Below are 19,102 nucleotides of genomic sequence, written 5' to 3' on the forward strand. Positions count from 1 at the left end.
TTCTGTGGTGGACAATGGGTTAATGACTCTGTCCTCCAGAATATATTCTCTGGACAGCATTGTGTCTTCAGCAATCGATATAATATCGCAAGACTTACTGATGTTACAACACGGTCAGTCCCAATTGCGTTCTATTGTACAGCTTGGCTGGACGTTACAAAATCTGCGTTCTGGCTATGTGCCCTGGCGTTTAATCAACACAACGTCACTATTTAATATCTTTAACCTCACTGATAAACAAATCAGTTTGGCACAGAAGGGTGCTGACTATACAATTCTGAGCATTGAAAAACTTGAGAGATTACCATTGACAATGTCAGAACGACCTGTCATTGAATGGATAATACATGGAATAATAAATATTCCGATAACTACTTTCCAGTTTCAATTCTGCCAAAAATATATACAGGCAGGCCAGTATGAAAGGTTGGGTAAAGGATACATCAAGTCAATATGGAACTTGCCCTATACACACGAATGTGTAAGTAATAAAGGCCAGAAAGTGTTTCTCAGTGGCGATAATTGTGCAAGATCACTAAGTGGTACACTTCTGTGTCAGGGTATTAGTTTGCACGGAGCCTGTGAAGGGACTTCAAATAACCTTTCATGTTACCAGCTAGGCACACCTGCAACACGAATAGAACCATTCTTTAGGAGACTCTCGAACGGGAGTTACATTCTAATAGTAGATCGCAGATGTTGTAGTTTGCTGCCCGGAAAACCTTATCTCATAACTGTGACTAGGAAGGTCATGTGCTGTGAACATGTATTGTTCCCCAGCGATTCTCCAGACAGGGAGGCAAGGTTATGGCCCGATTTGAAAATTGCTTCTATTCGAATAGATACTTTAAGCAGAATGAAGACTGTGCTCCTACAGACGCCGACAAGGCTCACGTCATCAAAAGAAACGTATGATCTCCAAGTTGCAAGGACAACAGAAGAGATTCATTCATTATTATCAACTAATTCCCCCATACATTTCGCAGAAATACTGAACGAAATCTTAAATATTTCTGATACCACTGGTATCTCCAGTGTATTTAAAGCAGTGTTTTCGGGTGCTTTAACTCCATTCAAAGCCATCCTGGGTATTTTTCCAGACTTTGTCCATTCCATTTTTGGCGGACTTCCTCTCCTTTTAGGACTAGTAGCGGGTATTCTATTTTTGATCCTGTTATTTCGCTATGGCAAACCATGTCACAGACAAAACACCTGCGACAAGGGAAGAAATGATCCTAGCCATTGGCTACCGGGACCGAGTAACTAAAATCCTTGGACTGTCCCGGCTTAGAGACCTGAACATGACCTGGTTTCTTTCATTTAGACCAATGTGGCAAAGTTGTGTTATGCCTGTATTAAGGTGCTTGCTATGCGGCGAAGAATGCGTGTTGGACACCTGTCTGGCACTACAATCGGATGTGCCAATGGACGCAGATACCTTGTTGGGTCTGGTAACGGCTCATGCATTGTGCTGTCCCCAGCGGCTACCAATCCTGATGACGGCATTCGTGGAGTCTTCACCACTACGATTGAGGGGTAGTGAAGTACAAGATGAAAGCAGCATCAATCAGGTACGACCTTCAGTCAGCTATGCTGATCAAAACATCAATGGATGCAATCATGCTCAAGCTCATGAATGCATGGTAACAACTTTTTCCGAATTAGTGGAACTTACGCAAGAAGCTGTTGACAGTTTTTTCAACAGTCTAAATGATATGATGTTTTCACCAGAGCAGCAGGAATAACTTTGAGCAAACTAGCACTCGGAGTTCCCCACATCCTGAATTTGGCCTTCAACTTTTTAAAGAAAAGCGATATGAAAAATGTTCTCATCATTTTTTTCAGACTGCAAGAACTTTTCCCCAATTCCAAAATATTTACGATTTTTGGGACACTTATCTTCTGCTTAAAGTAGACATTATTCTTAGAGAACTAAATTTCTATTTTAGGTAGTCACGAGACATTCGCTATCCTCTAGCACTATTATACATAACTTTATGATTGTGATGAAATGGTCTCGCATTCTTTTTTCTGTATTAAGAGCCATTTCATGTGTGGTTTTCGCATTTATTCATGCTGAATTTAAAAATATGAATTATATGTTTAGCATTATTAGACTGCTTGTGCATATAGTACACGTGATAGTACATGTGATTGTGTTTCATATATTTTATAATTCCAATTTCTGGATACATATGATTGTATTTTGGGGTGGTACGGTATACACAAACGCTATTGGTTTCACTATGCCTAGATTTGTAAATATGGACATAGTCTACGTGGAGTGGGTGTGATGTATTCCTATAGGTACTGTATCGATTCCCCTATTCCTGACCCTGGTTTGGTTAATAATTAACTAGCCGCCATCCAACGGTGCAAAAACCGTTATCTGATTAAGCCACACCACGGCACAGAAGCGTGTTATCTGATTAGGTCATAACGCATGCCATCTAATTAGACAAGCGATATTCCTCCCGCCCCTGATAAGGCATACGGAGTTCTCAAAACAAATCAAACCTACAGCGACCTGGGAAATTCCCATAACCATTGTTTTGATTTCACCGAGAACTTCAGCAAAAGAATGTGCGAACGAGCCCGTTCATATGACATCCTTATTGACGTATATATGTCCATCCTTACGTCAATCTCGGCACCTTTCAGGTATAAATATTACCGACATTGCCTTAAGCAAACACATGCGGTGGTGACGAGATCGGAGCAGCGAGACGTGCTGAGGAGCCCAGCAGAGAGCGAAGCCCACAGACGCTGCCCCGCCTTCCTGACGCGCTGAGAACGAGATACTGTCTTTCTCCTGCCGAGAAATCCAGCTCCGGCGCTTACATGCAGCCCTCGCAGGCAGCTGGAATATCAAGACCTGGGATAAGAGATACCAGCCCTCCATCATTCTAGATCTCAGGTACAGAACTGAATAACCCCTTGCAGAGAATTCTCGAATCAGTCCCTTGGCAAAACAAACTTAACTTAAACTGCTACTTATCTACTCCCGCCCACGTATTAGGCTTAGGTCAGGTACATTGGGGTAGGCGTGGTTAGAAGCACCAGTTGAGTACGATTAGTCAAATGTATATATGTATGTATCTATTTTATCCATTTTAAAGTATCATATGGCTCAGAAACCATATCAATGCTTTTACAGTATTATTTTATAATTCTGTCTCTACTGTATGCACTTTACTTAACTACAAGTATTGCAATAATAGCGATTCATTTCTCTTGTATGAGAAAAGAGACTGATCAATAAATAACATCTTTTATTGAACCACGCCCATCTCTTATTTCTCTACAAACTGGTGAAACTAAGAATGCACGTACTGACTGAGTAAAATAAGTTGTCTATTGTTTTCACACGACTCTAGAGATACACTCTTGATTAGGGGAGAGCAAAGTTGTCATGTTCTATGGTTGTCAGAAACTAAATCCCTTCTTGTCTATCGAGGGAGGTTAAAATCCTCCTTGTCTATTCGAGAAAGTTTCTAGTGAACTCTGAGCTAGCTGGCAAACACAAACCTTTAAGTCTAATATCGTCGGTAGAAGACCTAGTTAACCTCTGCCCTAGGTCTATACTATTGAAGATATTATTCCAATGCGCAGAGCCTATTGGGATAATAGGAACTCCACTACACTCACATACATTTTACATTTTCAACAATCAAATGTGGTATGAAATGGGCAAAATATGGTAGTCATATTGAAAAGTACTTGAACAATATTGATGCAATTTAATTGAATGTTAATCTGGATGATTAGGCCTTCTTTTATACATTTTATGGACTTTATGTGATGAAAAGTAATAAATATATTCATATGTTTATGTGTTGCATATATTTTTGCACAGTTTGCACTTTAGACTTTTCCTCAGCCTTGGAGAGTTCTACTGTGTTTGCGTTATAAATATATGACCCTCATATCCCTGTTATGTTACTATGTAGAGCGCTCTCATACCTCCCAGAAACAGATTACGAGTATCGGTGCTATTCATCGCACCTGATAAATAACAATCCCATGGGGTATGTTATGTACTGGGTGCGATAAAAAGTACATATTATGAGTTTGTGGAGAATAACATGCAGATTTTGATGTTTATCGCACCAAAATCTACATGATACGGTAAATAATGTATGTTTTGCCCCAGTTACATTCTGGCACGTTTGACCTGCCGAAATGTATTGAAAAATCAGGTATTAAACACGTCCGATAATTATCGAATGTGTTAAATATCTAACAATTTAGATTTTTCACAGCCTGCTGGTCAGAAAATCTGGATTTTATTAAAGACACGGAGGCTAAGATTATGCAAAACTCCTTTATTGCGTAGCTCACAGCAGCAACAATGAAAGAGCTAGAACTTGAATAAACATTCCAATAGAGGATATAGTCCATGAACACACAGTAGACTTCCTTCTTTGTATAGCGAACAAGATAACTTCAGAAATAACTTAGAGGACTCTGAATCCAACACCAAACTATAGGGAACTCAATGAAGCCAACAAAACGACCCTTTGAAGCAACTAATCTGAAAGAGAAGAAGAACAAAAGGGTAAAACCATTCCCAGGGTGGGAGCAAAAGAGGTGGGATAATCTTAGCCTCCGTGTCTTTAATAAAATCCAGATTTTCTGCCCAGCAGGCTGTGAAAAATCTAAATTTTATGGCATGACACGGAGGCCAATATTATGCAAGTTCAAAGTATGTTCAAAACATTATCAATAACATTTGATACTGGTTTAAAGTAACATCTCTTAAAAATGCATTCATTAGACCAATCTGCAGCCTTAAGGATATCTTGGAGGCCACCACCCAACATAAAAGCTTTGGAAGCTGAAGCACCTCTAAGAGAATGGGCGCCTCAAAATAAAACATCAATACCAGCCTCCCTCATAACATCCTTAACCCATCTAGCTAAAGTAGGGGAGGAAACCGCCCTATGAGGAAACCTGTGAGATATAATCAACTGATCTACAGATCCCCTTAGGCCTAAAGTCCTATTCTCATATTCCAACAGGCACTTCACCATACACAAAACTTCATTCTGAGGGAAGAAAGGATAAAAAACAGAGGTAGACATAGTTTTAGTACGTCTTTTGATGAAAAAACAAACTCCCTCAGGCTGAAAAGCTCTAGTGGAGATATCCAAAGCTTTAACATCCTAGGTACGTCTGAAAGAGACAAGGCAGAGTAGAACAGTCAGTTTATAAGACAACTTCTTCAGAGAGAGAGTAGAATTTTGACCCCAAGAGGTAATAAGTCTAAGGACAACTCTCACGTCCCAAAGAGCAGAGTATTTTGGTAAAGGAGGGTTCAAAACACGCATACTCCTCATCAGTTTTTTGGTCAATAGGTTCTGGCCTACCGAGGTACCATCTATTAAGCAGTGACCTGCAGCAATTGCAGATCTATACACATTGACAGTCCGATAGGCCAGGCCCGACGTGAAGATTTTAGCTAAGAAATTAAGAACTTGTACTACATCAGCTGAAATGGGATCGTAACCCCTTCGAAGGCACCAGCAAACCCATTTACGCCAAGCCAATCTATAGGCTTTCCTTGTACCAGGGGCCCATAATTCTGACATGAGACTGAAAGCGCCCTCCGAAAGTCCTGGGAGGTGCCATTGTCTTCTGAAATCTTCCAGGCCATCAGAGACAGAATGCCTTGAAGAACGAGAGGGTGAGACTCACCGTGAGGACCTGTCACCAATTCTTCGAAAGTAGGAATGAGGATTGGAAAATCCACACTCATCTCCAACAGGATGGTGAACCTTGCCTGAGATCTCCAGAGAGGCGTTATCACCACCAGGGATTCCCTGTTCCTCCGGACTTGAACAAGGAGGCGCGGCAGCATGGCAAAAGGAGGGAATTCATAAGGATTCAGACCAAGCCAGTTCTGAAAGAAAGCGTCTATTCCCAGGGCCAGGGGATCAGGCCTCCAGCTAAAAAACTTTGGTAGCTGTGTATTGAGACGATCCGCAAAGAGGTAATTAACCTTTATCCCGCATTTTTTTCCCTGCGGACTTTCAGTCCGCATACCATTTATCCGCAAGGTCATTGACCTCGCATACCATCAACCCGCATTTTTTCAAACCGCATGTGCATTTATCGCGCATGCCTTTACAACGAATTACGTTGTAAAGGCATGTATGGTAAATGCATTTGCGTTGTGAAAACCATGATGACGAGAGAGGTAAGGGGGTTTGGGTTAATTTTTTCGTTGTGCTGGGTTAGTGATTGTGTAGTGTAGTGTTGTGTTAGTGTAGTGTAGAGTTGTGGTGGTTGTTTAGTGTAGGGTCTTGCTGGGGGAAGTGTTATAGGGGTTAGGGTAGTGTTGTAGTGTTTGTGTAGTGTAGGGTCATGCTGGGGGTAGTGTTTTAGGGTATAGGGTAGTGTTGTAGTGTTTGTGTAGTGTAGGGTCATGCTGGGGGTAGTGGTAGTGTTTTAGGGTTTAGGGTAGTGTTGTAGTGTTTGTGTAGTGTAGGGTCATGCTGGGGGTAGTGTTTTAGGGTATAGGGTAGTGTTGTAGTGTTTGTGTAGTGTAGGGTCATGCTGGGGGTAGTGTTTTAGGGTTTAGGGTAGTCTTGTAGTGTTTGTGTAGTGTAGGGTCATGCTGGGGGTAGTGGTAGTGTTTTAGGGTTTAGGGTAGTGTTGTAGTGTTTGTGTAGTGTAGGGCCATGCTGGGAGTAGTGTTTTAGGGTATAGTGTAGTGTTGTAGTGTTTGTGTAGTGTAGGGTCATGCTGGGGGTAGTGTTTTAGGGTTTAGGGTAGTGTTGTAGTGTTTGTGTAGTGTAGGGTCATGCTGGGGGTAGTGTTTTAGGGTTTAGGGTAGTCTTGTAGTGTTTGTGTAGTGTAGGGTCATGCTGGGGGTAGTGTTTTAGTTGTTAGGGTAGTGTTGTAGTGTTTGTGTAGTGTAGGGTCATGCTGGGGGTAGTGTTTTAGGGTTAAGGGTAGTGTTGTAGTGTTTGCGTAGTTTAGGGTCATGCTGGGGGTAGTGTTTTATGGTTTAGGATAGTGTTGTAGTGTTTGCGTAGTGTAGGGTCATGCTGGGGGTAGTGTTTTAGGGTTTAGGGTAGTGTTGTAGTGTTTGTGTAGTGTAGGGTCATGCTGGGGTAGTGTTTTAACGTTTAGGGTAGTGTTGTAGTGTAGGGTCATGCTGGGGGAAGTGTTATAGGGCTTAGGGTATTGTTGTAGTGTAGGGTCATGCAGGGGTAGTGTTTTAGGGTTTAGGGTAGTGTTGTAGTGTTTGTGTAGTGTAGGGTCATGCTGGGGGTAGTGTTTTAGGGTTTAGGGTAGTGTTGTAGTGTTTGTGTAGTGTAGGGTCATGCTGGGGTGTAGTGTTTTAGGGTTTAGGGTTGTGTTGTAGTGTAGGTTCATGCTGGGGTGTAGTAGTTTAGGGTAGTATTGTAGTGTTTGTGTAGGGTCATGCTGGGGGTAGTGTATTAAGGTAGTGTTGTAGTGTTTGTTTAGGGAAGTAAAGTGCTTTTTGGTAGTGTTGGGGGGTCGTGCTGTGTAGTGTAAATGTTGGAAAAGGACTGTGTGTCAAGGGTGGGTGGTGCAGGCGTACTACATTAGAGTGTAGTGTAGGGTAGGGTACTCTTACTTACCTTTAGAACTTTTACAATGAGTATATCTTTAACATGCATGCCCCTTTTCGTTGTAATGGCATGCGTACTAAAGGCATATTCGTTTTAAAAGTTTTCGTTCTCTTATTTTGCGGACTAATAGTACTTGCGGTATTATATTTGCGGTATGATGGTATGTGGGATTTTTGTCTGCGGTCTAACGTCATATGTTCCCGCAAAGAGGTCTATTCCAAAAGGACCCCAAAGAGACTGGATGGCAAGAAAAATATTCCTGTCCAGCCTCCAGTTGCTGGAGTCCACGAAATTACTTGAGAACCAATCCGCTACCCCGTTGCTCAGGCCGGGAATGTGCTCGGCAACTACTGAGATGCCCCTGTTGAGGCAGTAAGCCCAGAAGTTCTTGGCCAGGTCCGAGAGACCCTTCGAATGGGGACCTCCCATTTTGTTCACGTATCTTACAGCAGAAACGTTGTCCATGCGGAGCATGACCGAACATTTCATCAGATCCTTGGTAAAGCTCTGGATTGCAAACGAACCTGCCAGCAGTTCTTATCTAACAACTAATAATTCGGACCCATGTGTAAACATGGGGCTTACACTCAGGTCAGAATATGCCAACCAACTCACAATCAGGCCCTTGGTGTTCGCAGCTACATAATATTGTTAAACAACTAAAAGAAATAGAAATTCTGAAAAATATCTGAATATGATTTGACAACTGTTTTCCCATCTACACATGCAGGATCTGTAGATCTGCAAATCTGAGAAATCTATACTTACTAATTGATAATTGCTCAAAAACAGTACAAATGTTACAAATACATTTCTTTTTCTATGTCAACTTAACAAGATATTCCCATACATTATTGTGCTCATTCCAACTTGGGAGTTATTTTCAATGTGGCTGCTAACAGAGCTCACAAGTAATGTGGAAAAGCTGCATTCACTATAGGTTCCCAGCAGATATTTGAGCCGCTAAATGTAGGAGAAATGTTAAGGTCAGAAATGGCCCTAAAATATGGAATGCTTGTTGAAACCTGGCGTGGAAACACTGATTCCCACAATAATTCCCCAGTCTCAAGCCTCTTCTTGATATGCCTTGGTATTCCAGCACCTCGGACTTACCAGTCATTACGGCATCAGTAATTGTGGGATTGGGGATAATGAAATGGTATTTCTGACTACCTATATTATATATGACCATTGTGAAATTAAGTTATTCACTCCAGTTAATGCTTCAAAAACAGATATCACCTTAGAAACTTCAATTGAAAAATCACAATTTCTTTAATTTTTTATGATCACATAAGTTTAGGAATGTGTCATGTCAATATTGCTAAGGAATTGATAATGAGTTTCTAGTTTTCTATGAAAAGCTCATAGGGCATCACTTTCTTGATTTAATAACTGATTTCAAAAGTTTACAATGAAGTGAATATGAGTGTTCCTCTGATATTAAATTGTCTAATAGTCGTAACATCTTGTCATGTCAAATATTCTTGTAGAGCGCACTTATCACCAGAAGGTCTCATTCAATCTTCATTCTCTGTAGTTTGTCCTGAAGGTCGCTATGGGAAGGACTGTGTTCTGGTGTGTTCCTGTGGTAAAGGGCAATGTGATCCAGTAACAGGCACTTGTGACTGCCCACCTGGCTACATGGGGCAAAACTGTGATCAAGGTGAGACGATTCAAGAAAATATAAATTGTCTGCACACTTACAATTAAAGATTGGACTTTATGTTTTTGCATCCAGGTGTAGACATCCCACTGACCATCTACATGTGTAGCTTCATTCTGGGTTAACATCCCAGAATACAGTGCATTATTATTAGGGCTCCCGGCTTCATGTTATTTTTTTTGTATTGTCTGTTTGTATTTATCCATATTTATTTTTTGCTAATTTTATCTGTATTTATCCACATTTATTTTGGGTTTTGTGGAAAAAGTAAGCTGAAATTAGTCTTTTTCCACATTTAATTAACCTATAAATATGCACTCATACTTGAATGCCTGCCAGGTTTCAGTGATGTGAACACACACAGAAGATAATCAGTGCACTTATATGAAAATATGCAAATTTCAGTCTTGTGCATATCTACTGCTGTTAAAGTCTCTTTACTATAATTCCTTTCCTTTTCTAACCCATCTTATCTATAAATCCACACATTTATTGGCCTGGCCTGGTTTTTCGATATCTGAACCATTTCTTGATTGTGCCTATTTTCTAGGTCACATGAAGCACCCCTATTCCCTGCCATTTTTGTCTTTGTCCCTATGTGTCAGGAAACGTATCAGCTTATTTGGGATGTATATTTATCTGAATCCAGGGCATTTTGGGATCCACGGTTTAAAATCATACAACAGAACATTAAAATCTTCATTTCTGTTTCAAAAGCTTACTGTAAATGTGTACCAAAAAGACTATAGCTTGTTAAACTGAATTAAAAAGATGGTTCTACGTTTTTACATTAATTTGTAATCATGTGTTCGTTTCATTTTCTGAACCACAGCTTGTCCAAGGGGCCGTTATGGCCACAAGTGCCAGGGCACCTGCCCTTGTGAACACGGTGCTGTCTGTGACCCAAAAGATGGAGCCTGTACTTGTGGACTGGGCTGGACAGGACTTCATTGTGAGAAAGGTACTATGTTAGCTTATTAATTCCTTACATGCTGAGGCAAGCAGTGTATTTATGTGTAAGGGAACAAGAGCGCACCACAGGATATCAAACAACCCAGGAAATAACATTGTATCAGGAAGTTCAAAATACTAGTGCATAACTCGAAATAGGTGAAACAAACCTACTTTTGAGATCTTTGGCGTGATCTGGCAATTTAAGGCGAGTGGGATAATCCCAAATACACAAGAATAGACACACTACAACATGCAAAAAGGTTCTTTTAATATATATCTCATGTTATCCTATCCTATCCAATGCTATTGAGCAGCATGTGATATTTATATTTACTATTTCTATTATTCATAAAGGTGTATGTTTGCACACAGGATTTAAGAGTTAATTGCAAAATATAATAATATTAATAAATTAGACACTTTATAATTTAATTTCGTAAAACAAGATATTTAACTGACCATTAAGAGGCGGCGACACTGTGAGGGCCACTGCCTTTCTAATTTTTCAAAATGATGAAGTTCTTATATTACAAAACCACCCTATTTGATTTGATTAGGTGGCAAGTACCAAGCTGATTGGAAGAGATGGCTTGGTGCCCGGTGTAGGAAAAGAGTGTTTATCACAGTGGCATACAAGAGGGCCAAGGGCCCTAATAGAAGATAACCGAACACCTGGTTTGACCCCTAATGCCCCCTCGGCCACAGTGCCACTGCACCTGCTGCACCATTTATATCTATGCCCCTGGTATATCAGAACCCTAGCACTTTATATGAAACCGAGTTGGAATACGTGCAATAAATTGGCATTACAGGTGGTGAATGGCACAGCAATTTAGATACAAGAAGCAAACAGAAATAACAATATATAGATTTGTAATTAAGAATATTGCAATGGTTGTGGAGGCTGGTAGCACTAGAGAGTTAAGTACAGTGGATGGGCACATTAAAAAATGTATTTGAGCCACTTATGTCAGTGATCCTCTAAACAAGATTTTACATAAAATCTCCTTTCCTCCCCCTTCCAATGCTAATAAGGGAAGTTCCCATTGTTTACTGTTTTCATTATGCACTCACTTAAATATAACAATGTTGGCACTTAAGCTGTGATTCCAAGTCAGCTTATAATGGGTGAGGCATTTACCGGGTCCAGCAGGATGTTCTTTGGTAAATGAGGACTTACTTGCTCCATTTGGTGCTTTCTGTACTAAATTCAGCATGCTTGGAATATACCACATGTGTTAAACGGTGTGAATTTCAGCAACTTTCACCACTGAAATACATACACAAGGGCAACTTACAGGAGGTACAGTAATTACTGCGGTGTTTTGATTTCTGATGCCTGCAAAAAAAAATAGTACTTTTCACACAGCTCAGAATTTACTCGCCCACCTTCAACTGGGGCCTAGGCCAAATCCAACAGCAAGTGGTGAAAAGAAATTCTGTGGTTTGTGGAGATGGGGCTGAATAAAGAGGAGAATCCACCAGTGGATTTGCCCCCTGGCAGGGATGGTTTAGTGAGGAATGGGAATTTGCCTAGCCTAGGTGCTGGTGAGTTCCAATTCTATTAAGGACTCGGAGGTGAGTATTATGCCTTCTTTCTTCGCTTTATTTTTTACAGCAGCGTTATAAAACAACAACAAAACCACAATTCCATGAACACTTGGGAAAGGAAAGAAAGTCTGTCAACATGAGTCCTTCTTCTCTGACGGCACTCCAGCCAGCCCTGATAGTCCTTCCACGGTGTTTCCTCATCCTCTTTCTTCGCGCGATGCACTTTGTGTTGATTTTTACGCATCTTGCTTGGAACCATCATTTCCTGCAAAAGAGGCAGTGTTAGAAGCTTAGCTGGAAAACAGTGCCACATAGCACTAGGCAACAACAACTGTAAGCAGCATCTAACAATTCACCAATACATATAATCCCCATGAATAGATTACTTTCACCAATACGGGGAGGGTCCACTTCACTGAAGTCATTGGGAGGGATAATCCTCGCCTCTGAGTCCTTAATTGAATCGGAACTTACCGGCACCTAGGCTAGGCGAATTCCCATTCTATGGCAGGACCGGAGGCTTTGGATTATGCCAGTTCAAAGCTTGTTGATAACTAGCCGTGCCACCTCCACTACCGGCTTGAAATAGAACCTCTTAAAGGCAGAATCCGAGGACCATTCGGCCGCACGCATCATATCCTCCAACCGTGCCCCTATGGCAAAAGCTTTAGATGCCATCGCACCCCTTGCGGAATGAGCACCAAACTGCTTTGTATCTATAGCAGCCTCCTACATCACCCAACGCACCCATCTGGCGATAGTCGGGGAAGAAACCGCCTTGTACGGCTTGCGTAGCACAATGAGCAGTTGTCTTTCACCCGGAGGGCGAGACTCATCAGTTATTACTTCGTAAGTATGGAGGCACTGAACCACACACAGGTTCGGGGAGTCAGGAAAAGCTGGCTATGAAATTACCCTTGTGTTAGACTTCATCCTTCTGCTCACTGTGAAGGATACCCCTTCAGGGGAAAAAACTCTGGCAGAAATGTCGAAGGCCCTGACGTCCGAGACCCGTCTGCAGGTCACTAAACGCAACACCATTGCCAACTTGGCCGTTAACTCCTTATGGGAGAGGAACCTATTCGGTTGCAAAGAAAGGAACAGGTTTAAGACTCTGTTCACTTCCCAGAGGACAGAATAAAGCGGCTCCAGGGGAAGCGAGAGACGTATTTCCCTAAGGAGACGGCACACCCAGGGGTTTTCGCCGATATGGGCGTCCTGCACCATCACATGTCCGGCAGAGATCGCGGATCGGAAGGTGTTAATTGACCGATAGGCCAGCCCGTCTTCCGCCAAACTCGCCAAAAAATTAATGACATGGACTACATCCACCCCCAGGGAATCGACACCCAGTCGCAAACACTAACGACGTCATCGGTGCCAGGCTGATCTGTATCTCTTTGTTATGCTATCCGACCATGCCTTGGAGAGCAAGTTCTCAGCCTTTCCCGAAAGACCTGGGAGCGTCCAACGACGCCGGAGATCCTCTAGGCCATTAGTCTCAACGTTCCGTCTTGGACTAGATGATGAGGAATGAGATTTGGATTGAGAAGAATATGAGGAGAGTGGGGGAGTTGGATTGGAAATTCCCAGGAAAGTTCCAGTAGAACTGGAAACCAAACTTGAGACCTCCACAGCGGGGTGATCAACACCACCTCCGCATGTTGGCGATACAGGAGTGCCGATACCCTCGTGATCATAGAGAATGGGGGAAGGCATAGCCCTGCTACCCCTGCCAGTCCTTGAGGAACGCATCTGTTGCCTCCGCTAGAGAATCTGGCCCCCAACTGAGAAATCTCGGTAGTTGATGATCTATTCTCGACGCAAACAGGTCCACCGAGAACGAACCCCATATCCCCGACAGGCAGGCAAAGATCTGGAGGTCCAGCTTCCACACACTGGCATCCAGAAGATGGCGGGAGTGCCAATCAGCTACCTCGTTCTCCTGCCCCGGCAAGTACTCTGCCGTAACCGAAATCTGGTTGTCGAGGCAAAAATGCCAGAAATCCCTGGCAAGGTTCGCCAACATCTTGGACCTAATCCCACCAAGATGATTGATGTACCGGACCGCTGAAACGTTGTCCATCCTGAGTAGGACACACAACTGCAATCTGTCCTTTGTCCAGCACTGTACCACGAAGGAGCCCGCCAGTAACTGCAAGCAGTTGATGTGTAATGACTGCTCTTGAGTGGACCAGGTGCCATCGGTGGGAAACTCCCCGCAGCGGGCACCCCACCCTGAGTGACTGGCGTCGGACTCGATAATAATATCTGGGGTGGACCCGAATATCACGGTCATTCCAGGCTTCCATGTGCATGAGCCACCACCTCATTTCGTCCCATACTTTTTCCGATAGGGGATCAACTGAGAATATGTCAGCCCCCGTCTGAGGTGATAGGCCTTCAGGCGCTGCATGGCCCGGTAATGCAAGGGACCCGGAAAAATCACCTGGATGGAAGAAGCGAGCAACCCCACCTGGCGCGCCAGATGGCGCAAAGAGATTTGCCTCTTCGCCAAAGTCTGACGTAACTCATGTCTGATCTTCGCCATCTTCCTAGTAGGAATACTCAGAGTGGATGCAACCGAGTCGATGTTGAAACCCAAAAATGTTGCATACTGAACGGGAACCAGCAGGGACTTCTTTTCGTTGATAATGAAACCCAGACCCTGAAGGAGGTTGACTGCGGTCTGCAACTGGGCTGACAACATCCGGGGACATTGGTCCAAAAACACCATGTCGTCCAAGTAGACGATCATTCTCACTCCCCTCGCCCTGAGGAACTCCACCACCGGCCGAAGGACTTTCGTGAAGCACCACGGCACGGAGGATAGACCGAAAGGGAGTGTGGTGAATTTGTAAACCTGACCTTCCCACCTGAACTGCAAAAGGGGGGGAATATAGGCACAATAAGGTATGCGTCGTTCAAGTCTAGCCTGACCATCCAATCATTTGGTCTCAAGACGTCCCGGAGGAGGTGAATGCCCTCCATCTTGAAGTGGCGGTAAACCAGCCACTCCTTGAACTCCTTCAAGTTGATAACAAGGTGTCTGCCACCGAAGAGATTGCTGACAAAAACTCTTGGATGCTAGGCTGAAAAGCAAATCGCCCCTTTTTGGAGGAGGGCGCAAACCCCCTCGCGCACCAACTCAGTGTCGCGCTGTGAAAAGGAAATGGGGCGGGGGCGATGAAGCTGACAAGGACGGCCATGGAACTCCAGATGGAAGCGCTGGAACGTCTGCAGCACCCACGCATTGCTGGTGAGGGAAACCCAAGCTGGGAAGAACTGTGCCAAGCACCCCCCCACCCACCTGCAAGCTCGGCGAAGGCAGCACACTCATCTCTTCCTGAACCTCGTTGCTGTCCTCTTTGGTGGCCAGGGACATGGAACTTCTTGGCTCTTGTTGGGTAGAAGTTATTAAATCAGGCGTTGTCCTGGACTTGACCCGGCCAGAGCCTCGCCAACGGTCGGAGCTGTTGAAGCAACCGAACGAGCGGCTCCTGCCACGTCCGGCCCTGATGAAAACCCGAGGGGTGAACACCTTTCGGATGTTGGCTTGCGCCCTGTCAAGGGAGGTGAAAGTAGCGACAAACTTCCCCACCTCCTTGATGAAGGGATCACCGAACAACCACCCCTGGGCCACTGCTCCAGCCTCGGAAGAGGCGAGATCCCCCAGCTTAGGATCCACCTTCGTCAGGAGTGACCTTCTTCTCTCCGTGGAAAGTGCGCAGTTCGCATTCCCAATGAAGACTATTGCGTGTTGCACCCAATTGGACAGAACCTCCGGGGAAATCATGTCACCCGACACCTTGGCCTCCTCAGCCATGTCTAAGATCTTTATGTCTGGCCCTACTGCATTGAGCATCTTGTCCTGACAGGCGCGCCAGGAATGGTCTATACCCTTTTTTGGTTCGCTTACGAACTTGGCCAGAAATATCACCATTTTCTGGTCTATCTCGGGCATGAGAGTGACCTTCCCTTCCAGAGTAGGCTGGGGACAGTCCGCCCGAAGGCGGCTGCAGGCATCCTTATCTATGGGCTTACGTAGACGTGCCGCCACATTTTAGGCCACCTTATCCCCGGGAACCCTGTCTGAGGACCTCGGGTGGACTATATCACCTGGGTCCAGCATGTCCGAAGGCCCTGATGGGTCGGGCCGGGCCTAGGACCTAGAGGAGCATGCTTCCTTGTCCGTATCTGGAGAGTCTCCGTCATCAAGGGTGTCCGGAGTTCTGGGCCTGGGAGTCGGAGGGAGGCCCCCTGTAGGAGCTGGCGGTTGCGATGAGAAGGCGGCTGAGCCACAAACGCGCTCTTAAAATGCGCAAAGGCCTCTACATCAACCCGCTCAATGCAAGGCTTTTTGCCAGGGGGAGGAGAGGAAGTAGGAACCGGAGGTGGGGCAGGGGTAGTGGGAATGAGGGCTGCTAATTTTTCGTATGCCTACTCCATTCCCGCTGATAGACTTTGCTCCACGGGCCCAATGGCCTGATTTACAGCCCTGTAGATAGAATTGTCCAACGCCTGGTAAAAATCATCATTCCAGTGGAGGTAGCTCAGTGGGTCCTCCTCCTGGTAGTGATCTTGTTCCCCCTGCATGCTGAGTTACAGTAGGCTCCACAGGGTCCAGACGCGCCAGGCAGCCTGTGAGCAGTAGCACAAGATATATATATATGTGGCCCTGACTAGGCACAGATATGGAGCTGCGAGGGAGCCCAGGCGAATGTGGGTGGCCAGAGGTACACAATAAATGGGCAGAGACTTAGGGACACACCCGCCCATCCTTATCCCAGGGCAAGCCACCCGGGACAGTGTCCCTGCGCACCACACCACACAGTGCCAAATTATGACCCCACAGGGTGTAAAAGAAAAACACACTACTGACCCCAGAGGGCGTTCAAGTTGAAAAAAGGTAGAATTACAGACCCTCAAGGGCGTAAAACCGGGTGGCAGGGGACAGGCGACCTCGAGCGAGCAGCGCCAGCCAGAAAACTCTGATTTTTTGAGCTTCAAACTCGCGTTGCCCACAGAGAGGAGAGTCCGCCCCCTAGCGGCTGGAGGACCACACCGCACCAACTACTGGGCACAAATCACGTCAGGTACGCCTGCAGCGTCCCGCCATTTAAGAGAATCTGCCAAAAACAGAAATATCACCCGCGACAGTCAAGCGTTAAACAGACATCATAATAAACACTAACCCAGCCCAGGAGATGAAGAAAAAGCGACTTAACTTGCTGCTGAGCATCGAAGAAAGAGGATGAGGAAACACCGTGGAAGAACTATCAGGGCTGGCTGCAGTGCCGTCAGAGAAAAAGGTTCAGAAAAGGGGGTGGTGATGAACATAGTGCCTGAATTAAGCAGACCACTCTTACCCAGTGCAAAGATCAGGGCTTGATCCATCACCGTTTTTTAGCTCACTGCACCATCCCAGCTCAGAACTTGGCTATATGCAAATTAGTCTGTTCCTGTCCCAGTGCATGATGGGAACAGGGCAAACCAAACTACCAAGCCAATTCTTATACTGGGAAGGAAACAAGCTACCGGGGACCGGTTTCTGGCATTTCAGCCTCGTCGGCCCGGCTTGCTTGAATCCTGATGGTGCAATGAGCAAGGGACTCACATCTGAGTATACCCTTCCACGCTTATGGTGGACAAAATGATTCAGAAAAGGGGGTGGTGATGAACAGAGTGCCTGAATTAAGCAGACCACTCTTACCCAGTCCAAAGATCAGGGCTTGATCCATCACCGTTTTTTAGCTCACTGCACCATCCCAGCTCAGAACTTGGCTATATGCAAATTAGTCTGTTCCTGTCCCAGTGCATGATGGGAACAGGGCAAACCAAACTACCAAGCCAATTCTTATACTGGGAAGGAAACAAGCTACCGGGGACTGGTTTCTGACATTTCAGCCTCGTCGGCCCGGCTTGCTTGAATCCTGATGGTGCAATGAGCAAGGGACTCACATCTGAGTATACCCTTCCACGCTTATGGTGGACAAAATGATTCAGAAAAGGGGGTGGTGATGAACAGAGTGCCTGAATTAAGCAGACCACTCTTACCCAGTCCAAAGATCAGGGCTTGATCCATCACAGTTTTTTAGCTCACTGCACCATCCCAGCTCAGAACTTGGCTATATGCAAATTAGTCTGTTCCTGTCCCAGTGCATGATGGGAACAGGGCAAACCAAACTACCAAGCCAATTCTTATACTGGGAAGGAAACAAGCTACCGGGAACCGGTTTCTGGCATTTCAGCCTCGTCGGCCCGGCATGCTTGAATCCTGATGGTGCAATGAGCAAGGGACTCACATCTGAGTATACCCTTCCACGCTTATGGTGGACAAAATGATTCAGAAAAGGGGGTGGTGATGAACAGAGTGCCTGAATTAAGCAGACCACTCTTACCCAGTCCAAAGATCAGGGCTTGATCCATCACCGTTTTTTACTCACTGCACCATCCCAGCTCAGAACTTGGCTATATGCAAATTAGTCTGTTCCTGTCCCAGTGCATGATGGGAACAGGGCAAACCAAACTACCAAGCGAATTCTTGTACTGGGAAGGAAACAAGCTACCGGGGACCGGTTTCTGGCATTTCAGCCTCGTCGGCCCGGCTTGCTTGAATCCTGATGGTGCAATGAGCAAGGGACTCACATCTGAGTATACCCTTCCACGCTTATGGTGGACAAAATGATTCAGAAAAGGGGGTGGTGATGAACAGAGTGCCTGAATTAAGCAGACCACTCTTACCCAGTCCAAAGATCAGGGCTTGATCCATCACCGTTTTTTAGCTCACTGCACCATCCCAGCTCAGAACTTGGCTATATGCAAATTAGTCTGTTCCTGTCCCAGTGCATGATGGGAACAGGGCAAACCAAACTACCAAGCCAATTCTTATACTGGGAAGGAAACAAGCTACCGGGGACCGGTTTCTGGCATTTCAGCCTCGTCGGCCCGGCATGCTTGAATCCTGATGGTGCAATGAGCAAGGGACTCACATCTGAGTATACCCTTCCACGCTTATGGTGGACAAAATGATTCAGAAAAGGGGGTGGTGATGAACAGAGTGCCTGAATTAAGCAGACCACTCTTACCCAGTCCAAAGATCAGGGCTTGATCCATCACCGTTTTTTACTCACTGCACCATCCCAGCTCAGAACTTGGCTATATGCAAATTAGTCTGTTCCTGTCCCAGTGCATGATGGGAACAGGACAAACCAAACTACCAAGCGAATTCTTGTACTGGGAAGGAAACAAGCTACCGGGGACCGGTTTCTGGCATTTCAGCCTCGTCGGCCCGGCTTGCTTGAATCCTGATGGTGCAATGAGCAAG

General features: G+C 45.0%; 1 protein-coding gene across 1 annotated transcript in view; it reads left to right on the top strand.

Moving 5' to 3' along the window:
• LOC144790753 (uncharacterized) overlaps positions 1–19,102 on the top strand; it is a 752,701-nt gene that overhangs the window by 721,417 nt on the left and 12,182 nt on the right. Inside the window, exons 27-28 of the mRNA XM_078665457.1 lie at positions 9,145–9,270; positions 10,103–10,231. Of these exons, the coding sequence (XP_078521583.1) occupies positions 9,145–9,270; positions 10,103–10,231 (255 nt within the window). The remainder of the gene's footprint in view (positions 1–9,144; positions 9,271–10,102; positions 10,232–19,102) is intronic.

Source organism: Lissotriton helveticus, chromosome 11 (assembly GCF_964261635.1).
Source record: "Lissotriton helveticus chromosome 11, aLisHel1.1, whole genome shotgun sequence".
Classification (NCBI taxonomy): Eukaryota; Metazoa; Chordata; class Amphibia; order Caudata; family Salamandridae; genus Lissotriton; species Lissotriton helveticus.